Source organism: Talpa europaea, assembly GCF_964194135.1.
Source record: "Talpa europaea genome assembly, chromosome: 1".
NCBI classification, from domain to species: domain Eukaryota; kingdom Metazoa; phylum Chordata; class Mammalia; order Eulipotyphla; family Talpidae; genus Talpa; species Talpa europaea.
Genome location: NC_140073.1, coordinates 72,050,219 through 72,069,310, shown reverse-complemented (window position 1 = coordinate 72,069,310; position 19,092 = coordinate 72,050,219). Strand labels below are relative to the sequence as shown.

General features: G+C 34.6%; 1 protein-coding gene across 3 annotated transcripts in view; it reads left to right on the top strand.

Annotated features, from left to right (window-relative positions):
- Window positions 1–3,367: 3,367 nt before the first annotated feature.
- EPB41L5 (erythrocyte membrane protein band 4.1 like 5) overlaps window positions 3,368–19,092 on the top strand; it is a gene marked incomplete at both ends in the record, with an annotated part of 90,604 nt that continues 74,879 nt past the window's right edge. For all 3 annotated transcript variants that reach the window (XM_084240729.1, XM_084240728.1, XM_084240730.1), the window contains 2 exons: window positions 3,368–3,547; window positions 9,212–9,316. In XM_084240729.1, coding sequence (XP_084096855.1) covers window positions 3,368–3,547; window positions 9,212–9,316 — 285 coding nt within the window. The remainder of the gene's footprint in view (window positions 3,548–9,211; window positions 9,317–19,092) is intronic.

Here is a 19,092-nt window from a genome sequence, read left to right as displayed (position 1 = left end):
CATATTTTTGTGGAGAATTTGTTACTTGTGACATTGGGTTTTCTATAGTTAAAAATATGACTAATAAGAATCTAAATATGAAAGAAGCTGTGATTATCCTTAGCAAGTTAACTCTACTTGTATTGTTTGAAGGTGTAGAGTAAGATTAAAGTCAGGAAACTTGTTTCATTTTTAATTTGTTGGATTCCTAGGAACCTCAGTGTTGTGAATTTTGAACATTTTTTCCCATAAAATTATTTTTTATGGGGCCTTTCCTGGTGGCGCAGTGGTTGAGCGCTGGGCTGCGAAGCTGCCTGCAGCCTCTGCAGCGCTGGTTCGATCCCCGGCCGCCAGCGAGGGTCCCACAGGGCGCGCAGACCTCTCCTGCCGCCCACTGCTCCCCTCAGCAGTGTATTCCGTCAGTCTGCCTGTTCTACTCCCCGCTCTGGCTCTGATGAATTCTCTCAACTTCTGGCGCTTCGGACTGTACCTAGTGCTTGTATAAATAAATAAATCTTTAAAAAAAAAAAAAGATATACCATTAAAAAAATTATTTTTTATGGAAAATTTTCAACATCTTACAGAGTTAGTGAGAATAGTTTAATGAAATCTATGTATCCATCATCCCTCTTCAACAATTAATGGCTAGCTAGCTAGCTAGCTAGCTAGTTTGTTTTAACTATCCCCTCTTAACTCCCTAGTTCTGTTTTGATGCAAATACTAGACCACATGTCACTTCTATAAATATTTCAACATGTATCTCTAGAAGATAGACTTTTGTTGGAACACATCTTTAATACCACTATTTTATCTGAAAGAAAAATAACAGTAATTTCTGGGTTATTATAAACAATCTTGTCAGTATTCAGGGATGTGTGTGTGTGTATGTATATGTTATTTCATTAGGATATTCATATGACAATTGTCATGGCTTTGACAGTTAATCTGAATGCATAGAAGTATGCATACTGGTAAAATGAGTGTATAATCCTGAATTTATAGCTATTGAATTATTTTTGATTCATTGAATTTCAATTAATTAAGTCATTTAAATATAATTTAAATTATTGTAATATTTTAGCTTTTATTTTTACCATGATTTCAGATATCTCTAGTTTAAAGTATCAACTGGTGCATAAGGTTTCATATAAATTATATAAAAAAGCAAACATAGGACTTCTCTTTTAGTCAAAAAATGTATTTGAAATAATTTTAGATTTACACAGAAGTTACAACAGTAGAGAGTCCCCATATATCTTTCATCTAGCTTCTGCAGTACCTCTGACAATTTAAGAAAAGATGAGTATTATAATCTAAAATAGACTTACACATTTGATTGATTGATAGGTCTCCTAATCTGTAGTCTCCTCTGTATCTTTTTCCCCCTTCCATTTTGTTTGTTGGAAAAACTTAAATTTAAATAAATTCATCGTGTACATTTTGTTTGTATTTCCACTGAATTTCTTTTTAGCTGTGATATTTGATAATTTCTTCTATTTAACATGTGAGTTTTAGATAAATGGGTATATGATGTAGCAAAGAGATTTGAAGTCAGAAAATCAAAGCTTAAGCCCATCTTAACTGTTTACTATAAGAACCGATCAGTGGTTTAATTTCCTCATCAAAATAAGACCATATTTTGGGGAGCTTTTCTAAGGATCAAGTAAGAGTACTAACTAAACACTTGTTGTATTGTTTAATTATGAACTATGCTAGGTGGCAAGCTAGTCAGAGTAGCAGTTGTGTCCTTAAGTAGTTACAGTAAAGGGGAGTGATGTGGGTGAATCCTTAAAATCTGATTAGTAATGCAATTAAATTTTTTTCAAGGGTCATAGAAGGGACAAGCTCATTGGCTATCAGAGTGTGTTTTTTTGGGTGATATTGGTGGAGTTCAGTTAAAAGGAATAAGTAGGGATTCTCTGCATACATGCTTTTGGAGTCTGGGATGAAAGTGCAGCCTTTCATATTTCACCTGAAATGGGACTGGTTAGCAAGGTTAGCAGAAGGAGCAGTGCTTGGGGAAAATTATACCTGGAGAGAAAGACTACAGTCAGATGAGCTATCTAAAATTTTAGTTATTTCTTTAGGATGAACATAAAATTGACAGATTTTTCTGGCTCTGCTAGTTTACTTAATTACATGGGAATATCCATATATAATGTCCATATTTATAATGTATGCACAATAATCTTCCGGTTTACAGACACTTATTTTTTAGTGCGATAGTATTTGCTTATTTTCACATTAGCTTTTATTTTTGTCACCTTTATGAATTTGTCCAGTTATGTCTAGTTAAGTAATCTAATCGGAAGGCTTCGTCTGAAAAATAGCCCTCTCCTGAATTCTGCTCCCTCCTCAAGACAGCCACTTCCACATTTTAAATAACTTGCTCTTATTGCTACTTCTTGATTTTTAGCTTTAGGAATGATCTGTTGAATTCCTACTAGGCAAGAAAAGAAATTAACTTTCTGCCTACACTTATCTCCATTATACAATTCTTCTTACAGTTACTTTATAGTTTTGGCTAGATTAATAATTAGTGTTTATAATGTTAGGACTAAACTATTAACAGATCATGTAGCCTCTGTGAATACTTCCCTTTTCTCTGTACAGTATATTTTCTCCTGAATTAATAATTGTCTTTTTTGTTTATTGGCTTCATTACATATACACCTATTTTTCTTAAACTCTCTTAGTTGTGTCAGTTAAACATTACATTGGCAAGGTAAGTTGTATCTATTTCTTATTTATGTGTGCTGTATTTTAAAAATTACTACTTACTATTTTAATTAATCTGATCAACCATAATGTTCTTAATAGAAATAAGGGAAAAAATAACATGTAAGTAATTGTTATTATCAAGAAATATTTATATTAAGTAGTAATTTAAAATCTTTAATGGAATATTTGATAAGGACTAATATTTGAATTATATTTGTTTCTTTGCTGAAATAGGTGATTTTTTAAAATTATGAATGCTCATTAAAGAAATAGAATTTAGGAGTGTTACAATCATCAGTGAATCCTTTAGTCTCTGACATCTCCTAATTTGGGGGAAGGGACACACACAGAACTTATGTATGTAACTTATTGACCTGAAGACCTGATGAACTTAGTTTGCCCTCTTACCAGATGAGCTTCTTATAAATAATTCAATAAATTTTGAAATGATATTAGCTGTATCTCTATTTTATGTAAAAGTATAAAAACTTTGAAATAAAATAGACAGTTTAATTTTTTTCAAACTTAATGGACCAGGAACCATTTTTAATAAAATATCTACTAATGTCTGTAGGACTTTATGTAAACTACTAAGTAACATCATTTGGCTGCAAATTGTAGCAGAATATTCTGATATCTTTTTCTTTTTGGTTTTATAGTGGCAAAAATGCTGAGCTTCCTCCGTAGAACACTTGGGCGTCGGTCTATGCGAAAGCATGCTGAGAAGGAAAGACTAAGAGAAGCTCAACGAGCTGCTATACATATTCCTGCAGCTGGAGATTCTAAGTCTGTCATCACGTGTCGGGTGTCCCTGCTGGATGGTACTGATGTTAGTGTAGACTTGCCGGTATGTAGGTCTTGCAAACCTGCAAATTGCTGTGGGTTAGTATGAATCAGAGACTGTAAGATTACAGGTACATGGATCAGGTAATTTAGGAACCTGGAATGATAGTATTTTTCTGGAATTAATGGCAGTTATCTGAATGATTTAAATATTAGAGCAGTTATTGGTGTGAACCATTTTGGATAATAGTACATAGTGTAGATAGTGTTTTTCTCACCATCTTTGTTGAGTACTTATTAAAGCAACTAAGTAAGATCTTATAGATCTTGTAGATCTTTATATGTTTCTGTATTTTTAAAAACACTCCTCGCATCATTCCTCAGTACAAACCAGTTTTTTGTGCTTGCAGATATTTTAATGAAATGAAGTGAGAAAAAGAATTTTCTTCAAACCCTTCACCTCTGACTGCCTATGTCTTTGTTCCCAAAGTAGTTTTCAGGGGACATTTTTCTGTAATCTTTATTTCAAAACATGACTTTGTAATTGTTTTTTTTTTTTTCCCCCAGTTAGGAATAAATAATTATAACTCACAGAATGAAACAATCCATATATTTGAAAAAGGTTAACTTTTTTTTTTCTTATAGATCTTTTTTTCAAGTGAGGGAAAGGGAGTGTAGCTTATGGTACTAGGGGAATAGAGTTTCTTTTTGGGTTATTGATTAAAAGAGATCTTTCTCATGTTTTTGTTCTGCATTAAAAGATTTACATAACTAAGTTATAAAATGTGTGATTTGCTGTAATCTTCATAAGATTTTCCACCGTATCTTCCGTCCCCACAAACTTTTTGAAAAAACTATCGAAAATGCAATAAAAAAGTGTGTGCAAGGTGATGCTGCTACAATACTTAGTTGAATTAACTCTGGAAGCTGAAATGTCTTAAACTCAGTGAGAATTAAGGAGTTCATTTGTTTGTTTATATGAATAATCTGATTAGGCTATACTAGGTATATACCTTATACACTTTAAAAATAATGGAATATAAAATTAAAGATGCATACTATCTTAGTGTTTTGAATTATGAGTTTCTGTTTTATATTTATTATATATTTGTCTTTAGACTCCATATTTTAGGGTATTTTATTCTTGAAGACTAATGCATTTAAATTTTCTTCCTATAAGGACTTCTTGAGGGCTTGTCAGAAATTCCAATATGTGTTACTTTGTGCGGATAGTTTTCATATTCATTTCTTATTTGATAAGTAACTTAGGAGTTTTGTGTACTATTCCATTTAAAATATCATTACATATGTGGTGAAAAGCTTGAGATTGCTATGTAAGAGACTGGGAAGGAGTTTCTTATTACCTAATGTTTAAAGTATGAAGTCTCAAACTTGTTGATGGAGAGGCTGATACTTGGAAAGCAGGATTTATTTGTAAAGGAGCTTTTTAAAAATGCAGTGTAGTGTGGAGGAGAAGCAGCACTGGGTTTTAAAGTAGTGGAACAAATGACTAGTGACTGGTATGGAATGGTTTTTCTTATGCTTGATATGCTCAGTAGGGCGTATGTGATGCTTGGTCAAGGCCAGAAATGCTAGCTGGCCTCTCCTGCAGACCATTGCACTGGAAAAACCAAGAGTTTTAGATTTGACTGTGAGATTACTACAACTGCCTGTTCAACTCTGCAGGTGAAGTCTTTGATTTTGTAAGTTAACTCTAGATGGTTTGCATGGATATAAAAAATGGGCATTGACCTGGCTGCTAAATTGCATTATTAAAAAAATCAAAACAAAAAACAGGCCAGAGGAATATTAATTTCTAAAGAAAAAGTTTTTCTCTTTTTCTTATTTAGCTTCTCAACCAGTCTTGTATGATTCTGGAAGATTTTGAACTGAATTTGGAAATTGAGTGCAGCATGCACTTTTTTTCCGTTAGGATTAGGGCAGTAGTAATCATAGTAAGCCAGCATGGAACTAAGATGATTGCCCAGGCAGCATAGAAGGGATTACCTGTGATGAAATAGAATGATTTAAATCTGTGCACTTCAAATTAATATGTACCAGTAATAATGGTAAGTTTTTTTTCCTCCTTTTCTCAGAATTGGTAGAGAGATTTAAATACTTACCACTCCTCCACCCCCCTTTTTTAAAGAACTAAATATAGTAAGGTTACCATTCAGTAAATGATAAACCATCAGGGAGAAACTTGTGATCTCATTTTTAAATTTTCTCTTTGAAAATGCCACAGTAATTCCTTTAGTTGATTTACAAGCTGAGTATTGTTTAGTAAAATACCCTGTCCTGTAAAACTCTGCTTCGAGGTATTAAGTCAGTCAAAAATATTTGGCTAATCAATAGGTGATTTTTGTATACCTACTTTGCTGACCTAGGTGCTGAAGGCTTATATAGCTATACCTTTAAATAAATGAAAAAAAAAACCCATGTTCACAATTTTGAAGACTTAAAATAGTTAAGATAACAATATACCCCAAACTGATCTGCAGATGTAACATAATACCACCAGAATACCATCTAACTAAATGTAGAAATTGATAAACTGATTTTGAAATTCATGTGCATTCCAAAATAGCCAAAGCAAGAACTGATAAAGATCAAAGTAGTAGGACTTGAACTTCCAGTTGTAAGACTTATACTTCCCAGTTTTAAGACTTACTATAAAGCAGTGGTAAGATGGTTTGCTTTTGGCACAAAGATACACACACAGAGATCAGTGGGACAGAATAAAGAATTCAGAAATAAACTCATTCATTTATGGTCAGTTGATATTTGGTCAAAAAGAATAGACTTTCAACCACTGGTGAGGGAAAACTTCGATAACCACATACAAATAATGAAGTGGGAACCTTACTTCACACCATATACAAAAATTAATATTCTTGGAAGAAAATGTAGGAATAAATCTTCATGACTGTGGATTTGACACCAGTTCTTAGCTATGACACCAAAAACACGAACAATAGAAAAAGTAAATTGTGTTTTTAAAATTAAATTTGTGGGCCTCCCTGGTGGTGCTAGGGGTTAAGCACAGCACTATGAAGCTGGTGCTCTACAGCACGAGTTTAATCTCCAGTCAACCAAGCAGATACCCACATGTCTCAGCAGACCTGTCCTGTCTTGCCCACTCTTCCCCTCAGCAGTGTATTTCAGTCAGTCTACCTGTTCTAGTCCCCACTCTGTCTCTGGTGAATCCTGTCACCCCCCACACTTCTGGCCTGTACCCCAGTTCTTGTATGCATAAATAAACAAATCTTTAAAAAAAGTAAATTTGTGTGTCAAAAGGACAAGGACACCATTAAGAAAGTGAAAGGAAAATTGAGCTTGGGAGACAAAGCAAGATTCAAATTATAGTGTTATCTTTTGTTTTTTGTTTTTGTAGCTGTGTGATTTTTGTCATAAACGGTCTCAGTTTTTATCTTTGTTATGTTTGGTAAGTGAATAAGTCACAGCCATCAGGATTAATGGGAGTAATAAGTGTATGTAAATTAAAAAAAAAAATTGAAGTGCCAGCACTCAGGTACAAAAGTTAAAATGACAAAATAAATGAAAAATAGTTAAGGAAAATATAGAGATTGATTTCCCAGAATTAGAAAGCTGAAAGATACCTGATTGAAATGCAATGTACAATGCCTGCAGTATAATAGAGTTAAGAAAAAACTCATACCTAGACCCATTATAGTGAACGTTAGGATGGTCAGAATTAGAGAAAAATATAAGACTTTACTAAGAGAATAACATTATTAATGAACAAGATTTAGATTGACATTACATTTTTCAACAGCGTCTTAGATTGCAAGATGATAGAGTAATATATTTTGAGTATTGAAAGAAAATAACTTGAAATCTTGACTTTTATATCTAGCTAACTGATTAAAATATTCTTAAACATAGAAGACCTTTGAAGATAAGCCATACAAAATCCCTCTTGGGGGACATTTTGGAGGAAGAACTGAAAAGTGTGGAAAAACAAATATAACAGATGGTACTAGATGTGTGTAATGTACACACATATAAGACATGGGTGACATTTTTCATCAAATACCAAAATAAAGATTGTCTTAAAAGTTAGTCACAAGCAAAGGAAAGAAATAGAAGTATGCAGCTGAAACAAGATGAGTATTGGGTAGAGGGCAATCAGAGACATGAGTCTTATCTTGATAAAGAGATACATGGATAATAATTTTATTTATTTTATTTGTTTTATATAATTTTATTTATTTTATTTGTTTTGCTAATTTTATTTGTTTGCTAATTTGTTTTATTTGTTTTGTTTTATTTATTTTATTTGTTTGTTAATAATTTTATTTATTTTATTTGTTTTGCTGAGCTGATGCCGAAATCTTAAATATTTACACCTTAAATAAAAAAGCACAGGAAAAAAAAGAAGACAAGTTGAAATAATAAGGTTAAATAAAAGGTAGAGGTTAATGATTAAATTAAAAACACAACTTGGGCCTCCCTGGTGGCGCAAGGGGTTAAGCACCACACTATGAAGCAGTCTGCAGTCTCTGCAGCACGAAGCAGTCTGCAGTCTCTGCAGCACGAGTTCAATCCCCGGCCGGTCCGGAGCAACCCACGTGGCGGGGCAGACCTTTTCTGTCTCCCCTCTGCTGCTCCCCTCAGCAGTGTATTTTGATCAGTTTGCCTGTTCTGTTCCCTACTCTGTCTCTGGTGAATCCTCTCACCCCCTGCATCTCTGGCCTGTACCACAGCTGTTGTATGCATAAATAAGTATAAAAATTTTTTTTTAAAAACACAACCTAACGTATGTTTATATATAAATGTACATTTATAAATGATAAGAAATACCTAAATCACAATTTAAAATTTTATAGGGGGAGGGAAATGGATGGGTACATATATTTATATGTTTATAAAAATAACTTTCACAAAAAACCAAAAATATAATGAGTACCTTTGTTTTATGCCCCTTTACAAATCTTGTTAATGCCTGGTTTAATAGAACATACTTGATTCTTTTATCTGCTTTTGCATTCACTCTATTGCATTGTGTTGTTTTGAGGTTCGTGAAGAGAATCCTAGGGCATTGTGTATCTTTTGAAAGGATCTGGAGACTGCTCGGGGGCTGAGAGACCATACTTTGAGAGTTATTTTTTTTTTTAATATATAAATTTCTTTGCTAGTAACTACCCCCTTCAGTTTTGTATTTTCTGCATTGATGACAGAAATTTTCTCATTGTCTTATACTCCCTCCCACTTTACATTTTTTATTGTTCTATTTCCTACCTTATATTGTTTTCCAGTTTACATCTCATCTTCTCCAAGCCACCTTCTGATGATTCTCATTGCTGACTATCTCTTCTCTAAAATCTGTTGTCAACTATAATTTCACATGATTTGTACTTCTATGTTTTTCTCTTTCTGCTTACATTATAAAGCTCTTTTTAAAATAGGGGCTCAAAAATTTATATGACGAAAGAAGAGTTCCTCCTTATAGCCTTACCTACAATGTAATATTTGTTGGTTGATAAGAAGTGAAGTTCTCGGGGAAGTCACCTATAGGTCACAACTTCTCTTTTGACTTTGTGTGTGTGTTTATTTTTTTTTTGGAAATTTATAGTATCTTACCCATTACCTCATGATTTGGTAACGCAGACAATGCTTTTGAAGAGTTCTTACATAAACACCTTCAGTTCAGATTTCATTATCTTATAAGCTACTTACTGATTAACCTATTTTCTTCTTATTTCAGAAAAAAGCCAAAGGACAAGAGCTGTTTGATCAGATTATGTACCACCTGGACCTTATTGAAAGTGACTATTTTGGATTGAGATTTATGGATTCAGCTCAAGTAGCAGTGAGTAGCTTTTTTTTTTTTTTTTTAAAGATTTGTTTATTTATACAAGAACTGGGGTTCAGACCAGAGGTGTGAGAGGGTGAGAGAATTCACCAGAGACAGAGCAGGGAGTAGAACAGGCAGACAGACCAAAGCACTGCTGAGGGGAGCAGCGGGCGAGACAGGAGAGGTTTGCCATGCCATGTGGGTATCTCCCTGGCTGGCCAGGAATCGAACCCACGCTGCAGAGGCTGCGGACAGCTTCACAGCGCGGGGCTCAACCTGCTGTGCCATCAGGGAGGCCCAGTGAGTAGCTGTTTTTTTGTAGCTTCCATTATGGGGGCAGAAATGAGATATGAGGCTTGCTTTTTTTTTTAGATTTATTTATGAAACAGCAGCTGGGGTACAGGCCGGAGGTGGGGGGGGGGGTGAGAGAATTCACCAGAGACAGAGTAGGTAACAGAACAGGCAGATTGACTGAAATACACTGCTGAGAGGAGCAGCAGGTGAGCCAGGAGAGGTATGCTGCATCATGTGGGTAGCTCCCTGGCCAGGGATCAAACTCATGTTGCAGTGGCTGTGGATAGCTTCATAGGTTGCGTCTTAACTCCTTGCGCCACAAGGGAGGCCCCTGAGGCTGCATATTCTCGACACTTTCTTTTTCTCCTGTGATTTTCTTACGGCCTGAAGCTTTGATCCCTTGATTCAGTATCCCCCGATGTGCTTGTAAGGGAAAAAATGAGTTCTGCCTCTAACCCAAATTACTAGAGTAGGATCTTTGTGGATGAATATTGAAATCTGTCTTTTTAATAACTACTGGATGGGTTATTGGGCTTGCTGGAGCTCTGTTTGAGAAATGCTGCGTACTGGAAAGAATGCGAGAATGGGAATTTTGTGGGCTCTTAGGTAAAGTAAAATAGAAGCTTCTAATTTGTAAGATAGTGTAAGTAGAATAGGATATCTCTAACATACCTTCTAGATCTGTGATTCTGATTTTATAAATATATGTTCTTTTACATGTGCAGTTCAGATAAGAGAATAGCATTTATGATAATATAGGAAGTTGGAAGCTTTGGAAGATTTTCAAAGAATAATAGTTCTCACTGTTCTTTTTGGAATGTCTGTATGTGAGAGCGATTAATAAATTAGCTGGAATACCTCTATAAGATATTTCAAAACATCCACATCCTTTGGAGATGAATACCATAGTTGGTTTTATGGAGCATCTTGTCTAACCTATAACTGTTAATAATGTTGATTGTCATTTTTTTTCCTATTCCTGATCCCACCTTCTATTAAAAAGAAAAAAAAAGCATGAGCAGTTAGCAGTAAGGTGTTGTCTAGGTAAACCTGGGTATATCCTTACAATGAAATACTTTGTAGCTAGTTGAAGATGGTGATTTTTAAGTGTAAGTGCACTAATTGGTGTAAGTGATGTAAACAGTGATAAAAAGTGTTACAAAGCAGTGTTAACTAAATTTTTCTTATCAGGAATAATCCTAACTGAATGGTTTGAACTCACCAATTAAAAGGCGCAAAATTGGGTTAAAAAGCATGACTAATCCATACTTAGCATACAGGAGACTCACTCAAACCTAAAGACAAATACAAACTTAAAGTAAAAAGTTGCAGCATGCCACTTCAGGCCCCTAACACAGAGAAAAAACAGTAACTGCTTTTCTCCTATTCAATAAATTAAACTCTCAGCCAAAAAAAGTAATCAGGGATAAACACAGACACTAAATAATGATCAAGGAAATAATTCAACAAGCAGATAAAACTGATAACAATAGTTATGCACCTAACACAGGTGTACCTAGTTGTATAAAACAGCTGTTAATAGACCTAAAGCAACACATGGACAGCAGTAACAGTTGGGGATTTTAGTATACCACTTCCATCAACAGTTAGATCATACTGACATTGTTCACAAGGAATTATGGCCTTAAATGAACTATGGAAACATGAACTTTATGGTTATTTATAGAATTTTTGATATCCAAAGAAATGAATACACCTTCTTCTCAAGTGCATATCGGACATTCTCAAGGATAAACCATACCCTAGAGCACAAAACATGTCTCAAAAAATACATGAAAATAGATTATACCAAACATCTTCTTTGTTTACAATGGTATAAAACTAGAAATCAACCACAAAAAGGAATTCGGGATAAAAAAATGAAACGTGAAGGCTAAACAAAATGCTTTTAAAGAATTCTGGGTCAGTGAAGAAACCAAGGGAGAAATAAAGTATTATCTGGAGACCAATGAAAATGAAGAGACAAGCTGCCAGATCCTGTAAGATAAAGTAAAAGCTGTACTAAAAGGGAAGTACATTAGCAATACAGGCCCACATCAATAAGCAAGAAAAACCTCAGTCTGACCTTACATCTGGAACAACTAGAAAAAGAACAAGTGAAACCAAAAAAATCAGTAAAAGAATGAAAAATTGGAGTGGACATAAATAGATAGCTCAAAAGATCAATGAAACCAGCAGTTGGTTCTTAGAGAGGACAAACAAAATTGCTGAACACTTAGTTACATTCACAAAAAGAGGAGAAAACACAAAAGAATCAGAAATGAAAGAGGTTGCAGAATTACAGAGGATCATAAGAAACTACTGTGTGTTCTTTATGCAAACAAATTTGACAGTCTAGAAGAAATGGAATTTTTTAGAATCATACAAACTTCCAAGACCAAACCAGGATGAAATTGATAGCTTATCCAGAACAATCACAAGCATAAGAATTGAAAGAGCAATCAGAAGTCTCCCTAAAAGCAAAAACCAGAACCAGTGAATTCAGCCAAAACTTCAAAGAGGATATAACACTTATCCTTCTCAAACTTTTCAAAAAAATGAAGAGGGGGGAATCTGCCAAACACTTTTTATGAGACCACCATTAGCTTGGTCTCAAAACCAAAGAAAGTACAAAAAGAAAACTATAGACCAATCTTCTGATGAACAGAGCTGCAAAAATCCTCAACAAAATCTTAGCAAATCAAATCCTGCAGCATATTAAGATGATCATCCATCATGACCAAGTAGGATTCATTCTGAGGATGCAAGGCTGGTTCAGCATTTACAAATCAACCATCGTAAAAACAAAGAGGCACCCTATAGACTGTAAGATGATACGTGCACATCACACATGACAAGCTGTTATTTTCTAAAATATATAAAGAATCCATACAACTCAACTACAGAAAAACCCAATCAAAAAAATGAGCAAAAGACCTAATAAGTATTTCTCCAAAGAAGAAAAAGAAATTTAGGTACTATTTCTTTAAAAAAATGCAAAAGTTGTCCTTGCTTTGGCAGCACATGTACTAAAATAGGAATACAGAAAAGATTAGTATGCCCCTTGCACAATGGCTAAGATATGGAAACAACCGAATGCCCAAAAACATTACTGGATAAAAAACATGTGCTATATATACACAATGGAGTAGTATTCAGCGATCAAAAAAAGATAAACTCATGCCATTTGGATGGAGCTAGAAGGGATATTGCTCAGTGAAGTAAGTCAAAAGGAAAAAGAAAAATATCAGGTGGTTTCACATGTAGGAGGAATATAGGGAACCAAACAAGGGGTCAGGGGAAAAAAAAAAAAAAGGCAACTAGCAGGCAAACTCTCAACCAGGCTTACAGCAGGGAAAGGGTCATTATGCTGAGTGAACAAGCCATTCTCAAAATGACACTGTATGCCTTCATTTCTATAACATTCTTTAAATGACAAAATTATTTATAGTGAGAGAGATCAAGTTAATGGGTGCCAAGTTTTAAGGTAGATGGGAGTGACTAAAGGAGTAATATAAGAGAGCTCTTTGTAATAATGGAATATTTATTTATCTTGGTCATGGTTGTTAACTACAGGAATGTAAACCTGTGATAAAATGGCATAGAACTATACATACATACCTTGTACCTATACAAGGTACAAGTTTTGTGATTAAATCACAGTTTTGTGGTTTTAAAATTATAGTTATGTAAGATGTAAGTATTGGAGGAAGGTGAGGGAAGGGTACACAGGAACTCTTGCTGTTTTTGCAACTTTCTATGACCAACAATAAAATTCTTCATAAAAGAAAAATTATTGTGTAGGCCAAACAAAATGTATCTCACCACCAAGATTTAACTCTGATGTGTTTGTGACCTCTGCTTGGTGAAGTTTTTAAAACTCTATGTCTGGTAAGAACTGAAACCATAAAATACATAGAAGGAAATATAGGCGAAACACTACGTGATATGCACATCAAAGACATCTTTACAGACACATCACCCAAAGCAGTGATAGTGAAGGCAAAGATAAACAGCTGGGACTACATCAAATTAAAGAGCTTCTACACAGCAAAAGACAACAAAAACAAAGAGAAACCCCACCGACTGGGAGAACATTTTTGCACACAACACTAATGATAAAGGACTGATCACAAAAATCTACAAAGAGCTGATGAGACTCAACAACAACAAAGAAAATAATCCAGTCAAAAAATGGGCAGAAGAGCTAAAAAGAAACTTCTCTGAAGAGGAAATGCAAATGGCCAACAGGCATATGAAAAAATGTTCAACATCACTTGTCATCAGGGAAATGCAAATCAAAACTACCATGAGATACCATCTTACACCAGTGAGAATGGCACATATTAAAAAAACTAGCAACAACAAATGTTGGCGAGGATGTGGAGAAAAAGGAACTCTTCTGCACTGTTGGTGGGAGTGCAAACTGGTCCAACCACTATGGAGAGCTGTGTGGAGATTTCTGGACCTACTAAACATAGAGCTTCCATATGATCCAGCAATTCCACTCCTAGGTATTTACCCAAAGGACACAGAAACATCAATTCCAAAGAGCACCTGCACCCCTATGTTTATAGCAGCACTATTTACAATAGCTAAGCTTTGGAAACAACCCAAATGCCCAAAAATAGATGACCGGATCAAGAAGACGTGGTACATATACACCATGGAATATTACTCAGCATTCAAAAAAGATAAACACATGCAATTTGCAGCAATATGGATGGTGCTGGAAGGGATCATGCTCAGCGAAATAAGCCAGAAAGAAAAAGAAAAATACCGGATGGTCTCACTCATGGCAGGAATCTAGAAAACTTAAATAAGGGACCAGGAAAATGAATAACTATAAGAAAGTGAAAATCAAAATCAACAAACAACTATGAACCAGAGACACTCTATGGGAGGTGGGGGGTGGGGAGGGGAGGGATTGGGGTCAAAATAAGGGGGTTGCAATTGTATGGGGAATATAAAATAAAATTTATTATAAAAAAATAAAATATGTCTGGAACTTAGAATTTTCATTGGTTCAGTCACATTTTTAAAAGAATGTTACCTGGATTTTAGATGCATATGTTACAGAGAAGGGAAACATAGAAGCTTTTCTCTTAATATTTGGGGAAAAAGGTTAAAGAATTGTAGCAGCATATCTGTAGTAATTAGCTTTTGCCTTTTTCTTAAATCAATGATAGCTTGTATTTTTTAATATATATTTTAAATTTCCCTTTTAACAGTGGATAAGTCATAAATAAAATACCAGCTTACTTTTACTCAGTAACCTATTTTATGTTTAAAGGATGTATCACATTCGGTGGAGTTTATTTTCAGAAATACAAGGTATGATTCAGCATCATTTGGTTCAGTTCATCATATACATATACCATGGGACTTTTCCTGCCCTTGCTGTAATAGGATTATACCTTTTTGCTTAATTGATACCAGACTTGGCCATGTGACTTATTTTTGGCAATGGAATATGAGTTGATGTGATGTGTGCCAGTTTTGAAGAGGTTTATTAACCCTTCATTTATGCTGTTATTACCTTATCATATACTTAAGTAAAACTGCATTCAAAAAAGATTGAAGCTGAAATCTTTACCACAAAAGACAATAAGATAAGTTACTTGATTAATTGTATGGCATTGAAACACAACAGTCAGTGGAAATGGAGATGTTAGACCCCAAACAGAAGAGTAGAAAACATTTAATTGTCTACTGGAACATTGGCTAATGTTTGACTAGTGTACTGCTGGAAGCTGCAACAGTGGATCCCTTTGATAACAAATCCAGTGTTATTGAGCTAAGGAAGAAACAATTCTTGTGCCAATTTTTGAATTCAGATATTTCAGGTACTGTCACCATATATGGTTAGATGTCAGTTTGACTTGCTGACCCTCATTCATCTGCAAACAGATAATACTCTAGAATCCTTATGATGTGTGTTTTTGGTGACTTGTTAAGCCATATTCCTTGTCCCAGAATGCCATGGATAAATCTCATAGACTTTGGCCTATGTGGAATTGACATTTTTATCTGTTTATGTCTATCTTGGGGGTATACCATCTCTAGAAATGGTGGGGGGTATTAGGCAAATAGATGACTGAGTAGGTGCCACAAATGGAGAACAAACCTAATGGGAGCTCATTAACTCTGCTCTCTTTATATACCAATATTGAATTATTAAAAAACCACAACTCTAGATTAATAAACATTCCTACAAAAGACAGAAAAGTGACAGAGATGCCCACTATACACTGTTCATTTAATTTCATGATAGAAGCACCAGCAAATGCATTTATAGAAGCTATAAATGTTAGAAGAGGATATTAAAATTATCACTATTGGCAAATGATTAGACTGTATACCAGGGTTCTAGCGTGAGCTTCACACTAACTATAGGATTTAATAAAGTGATGGGGAGTGAAAAATATGTAGAAATAAATAGTGTTAAATATGTATGTATATTTGTAAATATATAACTTAGCTAATTTACCTCTTTCCATTATGAATTTCAGTTTTAGGAATCCTAATAGTGCATATTTAAATACACAGAAAGGCACAATGTAAGATATATTTTAATGACTCATCTATGTCTGCATTTGAAATGCTTTGTAACAGAGACTGTTAATGCCAAAAAAGTAATCACCCAGGAAGAATTTTTAATGGAATCTAGCTTTTTGAAAAGTTTTCAGTTAGCTTATAGCATTGCTATAAATTGGTCCTCTGTATTCACAAGCACAGATTTTTAACATTTTGTAATTGTTTAAAATATTAAAAGTTGCTTTAAGATAATCCTTTAATTCAATGCATAAGCCTCTACTCACCGGGAAAGAATTTTTTGGTAGACAATTGTTTTGAACTATGGTTAATAATTCTTGGCTTTAGTCTCTTCCCCATTTGAGCAAAGGTAGTGGTATGCTTCTTCAGTATACAGCTGTGTAGGCTGTTAGAAGTCAGTGATCATTTATCAGAAGAGTTGTTTACAGATAATGTATTTGGCTAAAGGGCCTGGGATGAGAGTTTGTGTATGTTAATGTTTTGGAGTGTATTTCTGGGTGATTCTTTGCTTTAGTTAATGTCTGCAGTTTTGTGATTTTATTATATTTAAGACACATATATAAATATTCTTTCATGCAGCTGAATAGGATGGAAAGAAATGTGGCTTAGCATGTCCTTTAATATTTAAGTTTGTCAACCAGACTTTATAAGTACAAAATTAGAAGGGAGTTTGTTTGCTTTTTAAGGTATGGTAAGGAAAGAGAACCACATTATTTTCACACTAAGCGTTCAAGAATCTATATCTGCATGCTCTCACCTTTATCTCCTAATGTAATTTAAACTTAGCTCCTAAAGACCCTGATTCAAGGAAAATACTATTAGTGCTTGTCTCTAAGCTCTGAATTTTCCAGCCTTTGGGCTTGGAATGTGGAGGAGATAAAAGAAAACAGACCTAAGCATCTGCAAACATGAACTCAGACCTTCCCCACAATAGCATCACGCAGGACTCCCTCAGCTTCCAGATCACGCTTTAAAATGCCTTTCACTTGAATTTGGGTTCATCTTTTAAGGGAGCACAGATATTCTAAACTCTTAAACACAGGTAGAAAAGAGACTAAAATACCTAACATCTGAGTCTTTATCTCATGATTTTATGTTTAACATGCTTTTTAGAATAGTAGCATAGAAAATGGAATAGAAAGGTGTATTTCTGAAGCTAGTCCTAAATAATCCTAAGAAAGACTTTAGATTGTTCTTGGAATAGTAAGTGGTCTTATATTGTTTCTTTGTACATATTCCTGAAGATTTCTTCTGTCAAAGTTTTTATTTAGCCTGGTAATTTTCTTTACACACATGTGCTCACTTCCACACATGCACACTTGGTTTTTTCTTTCTGAAGGAATCAGAAGTCAGTAACATCTTGAGGTGGGATGTAGTGATAGAAAGTGGGTATAAGGGGGATGGCCTATTGCAGGGGTTTTTGTTGGAGGAACTGTTGGCCATATTTTAATATTATTAAAAAAAACTAAACTATAATAATATATAAATTGCTAAATAAAATGAGAGGGTCCATGATTATTGTTTAAGGTATTATGTATTCATTGTAGAGTAAGTTGAAAATACAGGAAAGCACATTGAAGAAAAACTATGACCAGCAGACCAGTCTCAGTGATTTCGTGATAACATCTTTATTGTTCTGTTATGGATTGTCTCATTCCAAAATAAAATGCATCTATGTAAATGTATGCATTCTTAGATTTTTGACACAACAGTTTGTATTATTTTTAAACCTGTCTTTAAAATTTTAACAATATATTGTAAATGCTTTTCCAGATCCTTAATTATTTGCTTTCATTCCTTTTTTTTTTTAAATGTTACCAATGGATTATTTTAATTGGGATAAGTGATACACACTAGGTATATATTATATTTGCACACAGTATAATTCTTGCCATGAATATAAAATGGTTATGACAACAGGCACACATATTGCAGGTCAAGAATATATTCAGAATTCTTCATTTAAGAATGCATAAATTCTAAGATTAATTAAGGATAAATAATTTCCAAGACAATACATTGAAATATCAAGATTTGATTAAACTTACAGATACATAGTTTTTAAATAAAGCAAAACTAAAACTATTGTCTTTCCATCCCCTAGATGATTTATTAAAATGTAGTAATCATCTTATCCTTTAATGAAGAAGTATTCTCATAACTTTCTAAAGCAATTTTACTCTATTTTTATCTCTTCTATCCAGTGATTAGTTCCTTAAGGTCAACTGTTAAACTATTGAATTAACACCCTCATTGCTAGCCCTTAATCAGAATCACTACTCTGGTGTCCTAACATAATTGGCATCCTAAATCACCTTTCATGCCTGTCATCTACACAGCAGCCAGAGGAGTCTTCAAAAATAGTCATTTACTCCACCGCTTAATTTTTCAATCACTTCTCATTACACTTAAATTAAAGCCAAGCAGTTTAAGTCACTCAATATAAGGATCTAAGTAAACAGAGCCCCTAATTTTCTCTGACATCAGCTTCTTCTTTGGTTTTCTATTCTTCTAATTTTTTCCTCACTGTGCTTCAGTTTAAATATTCTCTGCTCTGGGCCTCCCCGGTGGCGCAGCGGTTGAGCGCTGGGTTGCGAAACTGCGCACGGCCTCTGCGGCGCCGGTTCGATCCCCGGCTGCTCCCCGGCCACCGGAGGAGGGTCCCACATGGCGCGCAGACCTCTCCTGCCGCCCGCTGCTCCCCTCAGCAGTGTACTTCGGTCCTTCTGCCTGCTCTGCTCCCCGCTCTGGCTCTGGTGAATTCTCTCACCCTCCCGCGCTTCTGACTGTACCCAGTGCATGTATAAACAAAACAAAACAAACCAGCAAACAAATAAATAAAGCATGCCTCTATTAAAAAAAAAAAAAAAAAAAATATTCTCTGCTCATTTGTCTTCCAGTTAACCCATCTTATTTTTTTCTGTATCCAGCATTCTATTTGA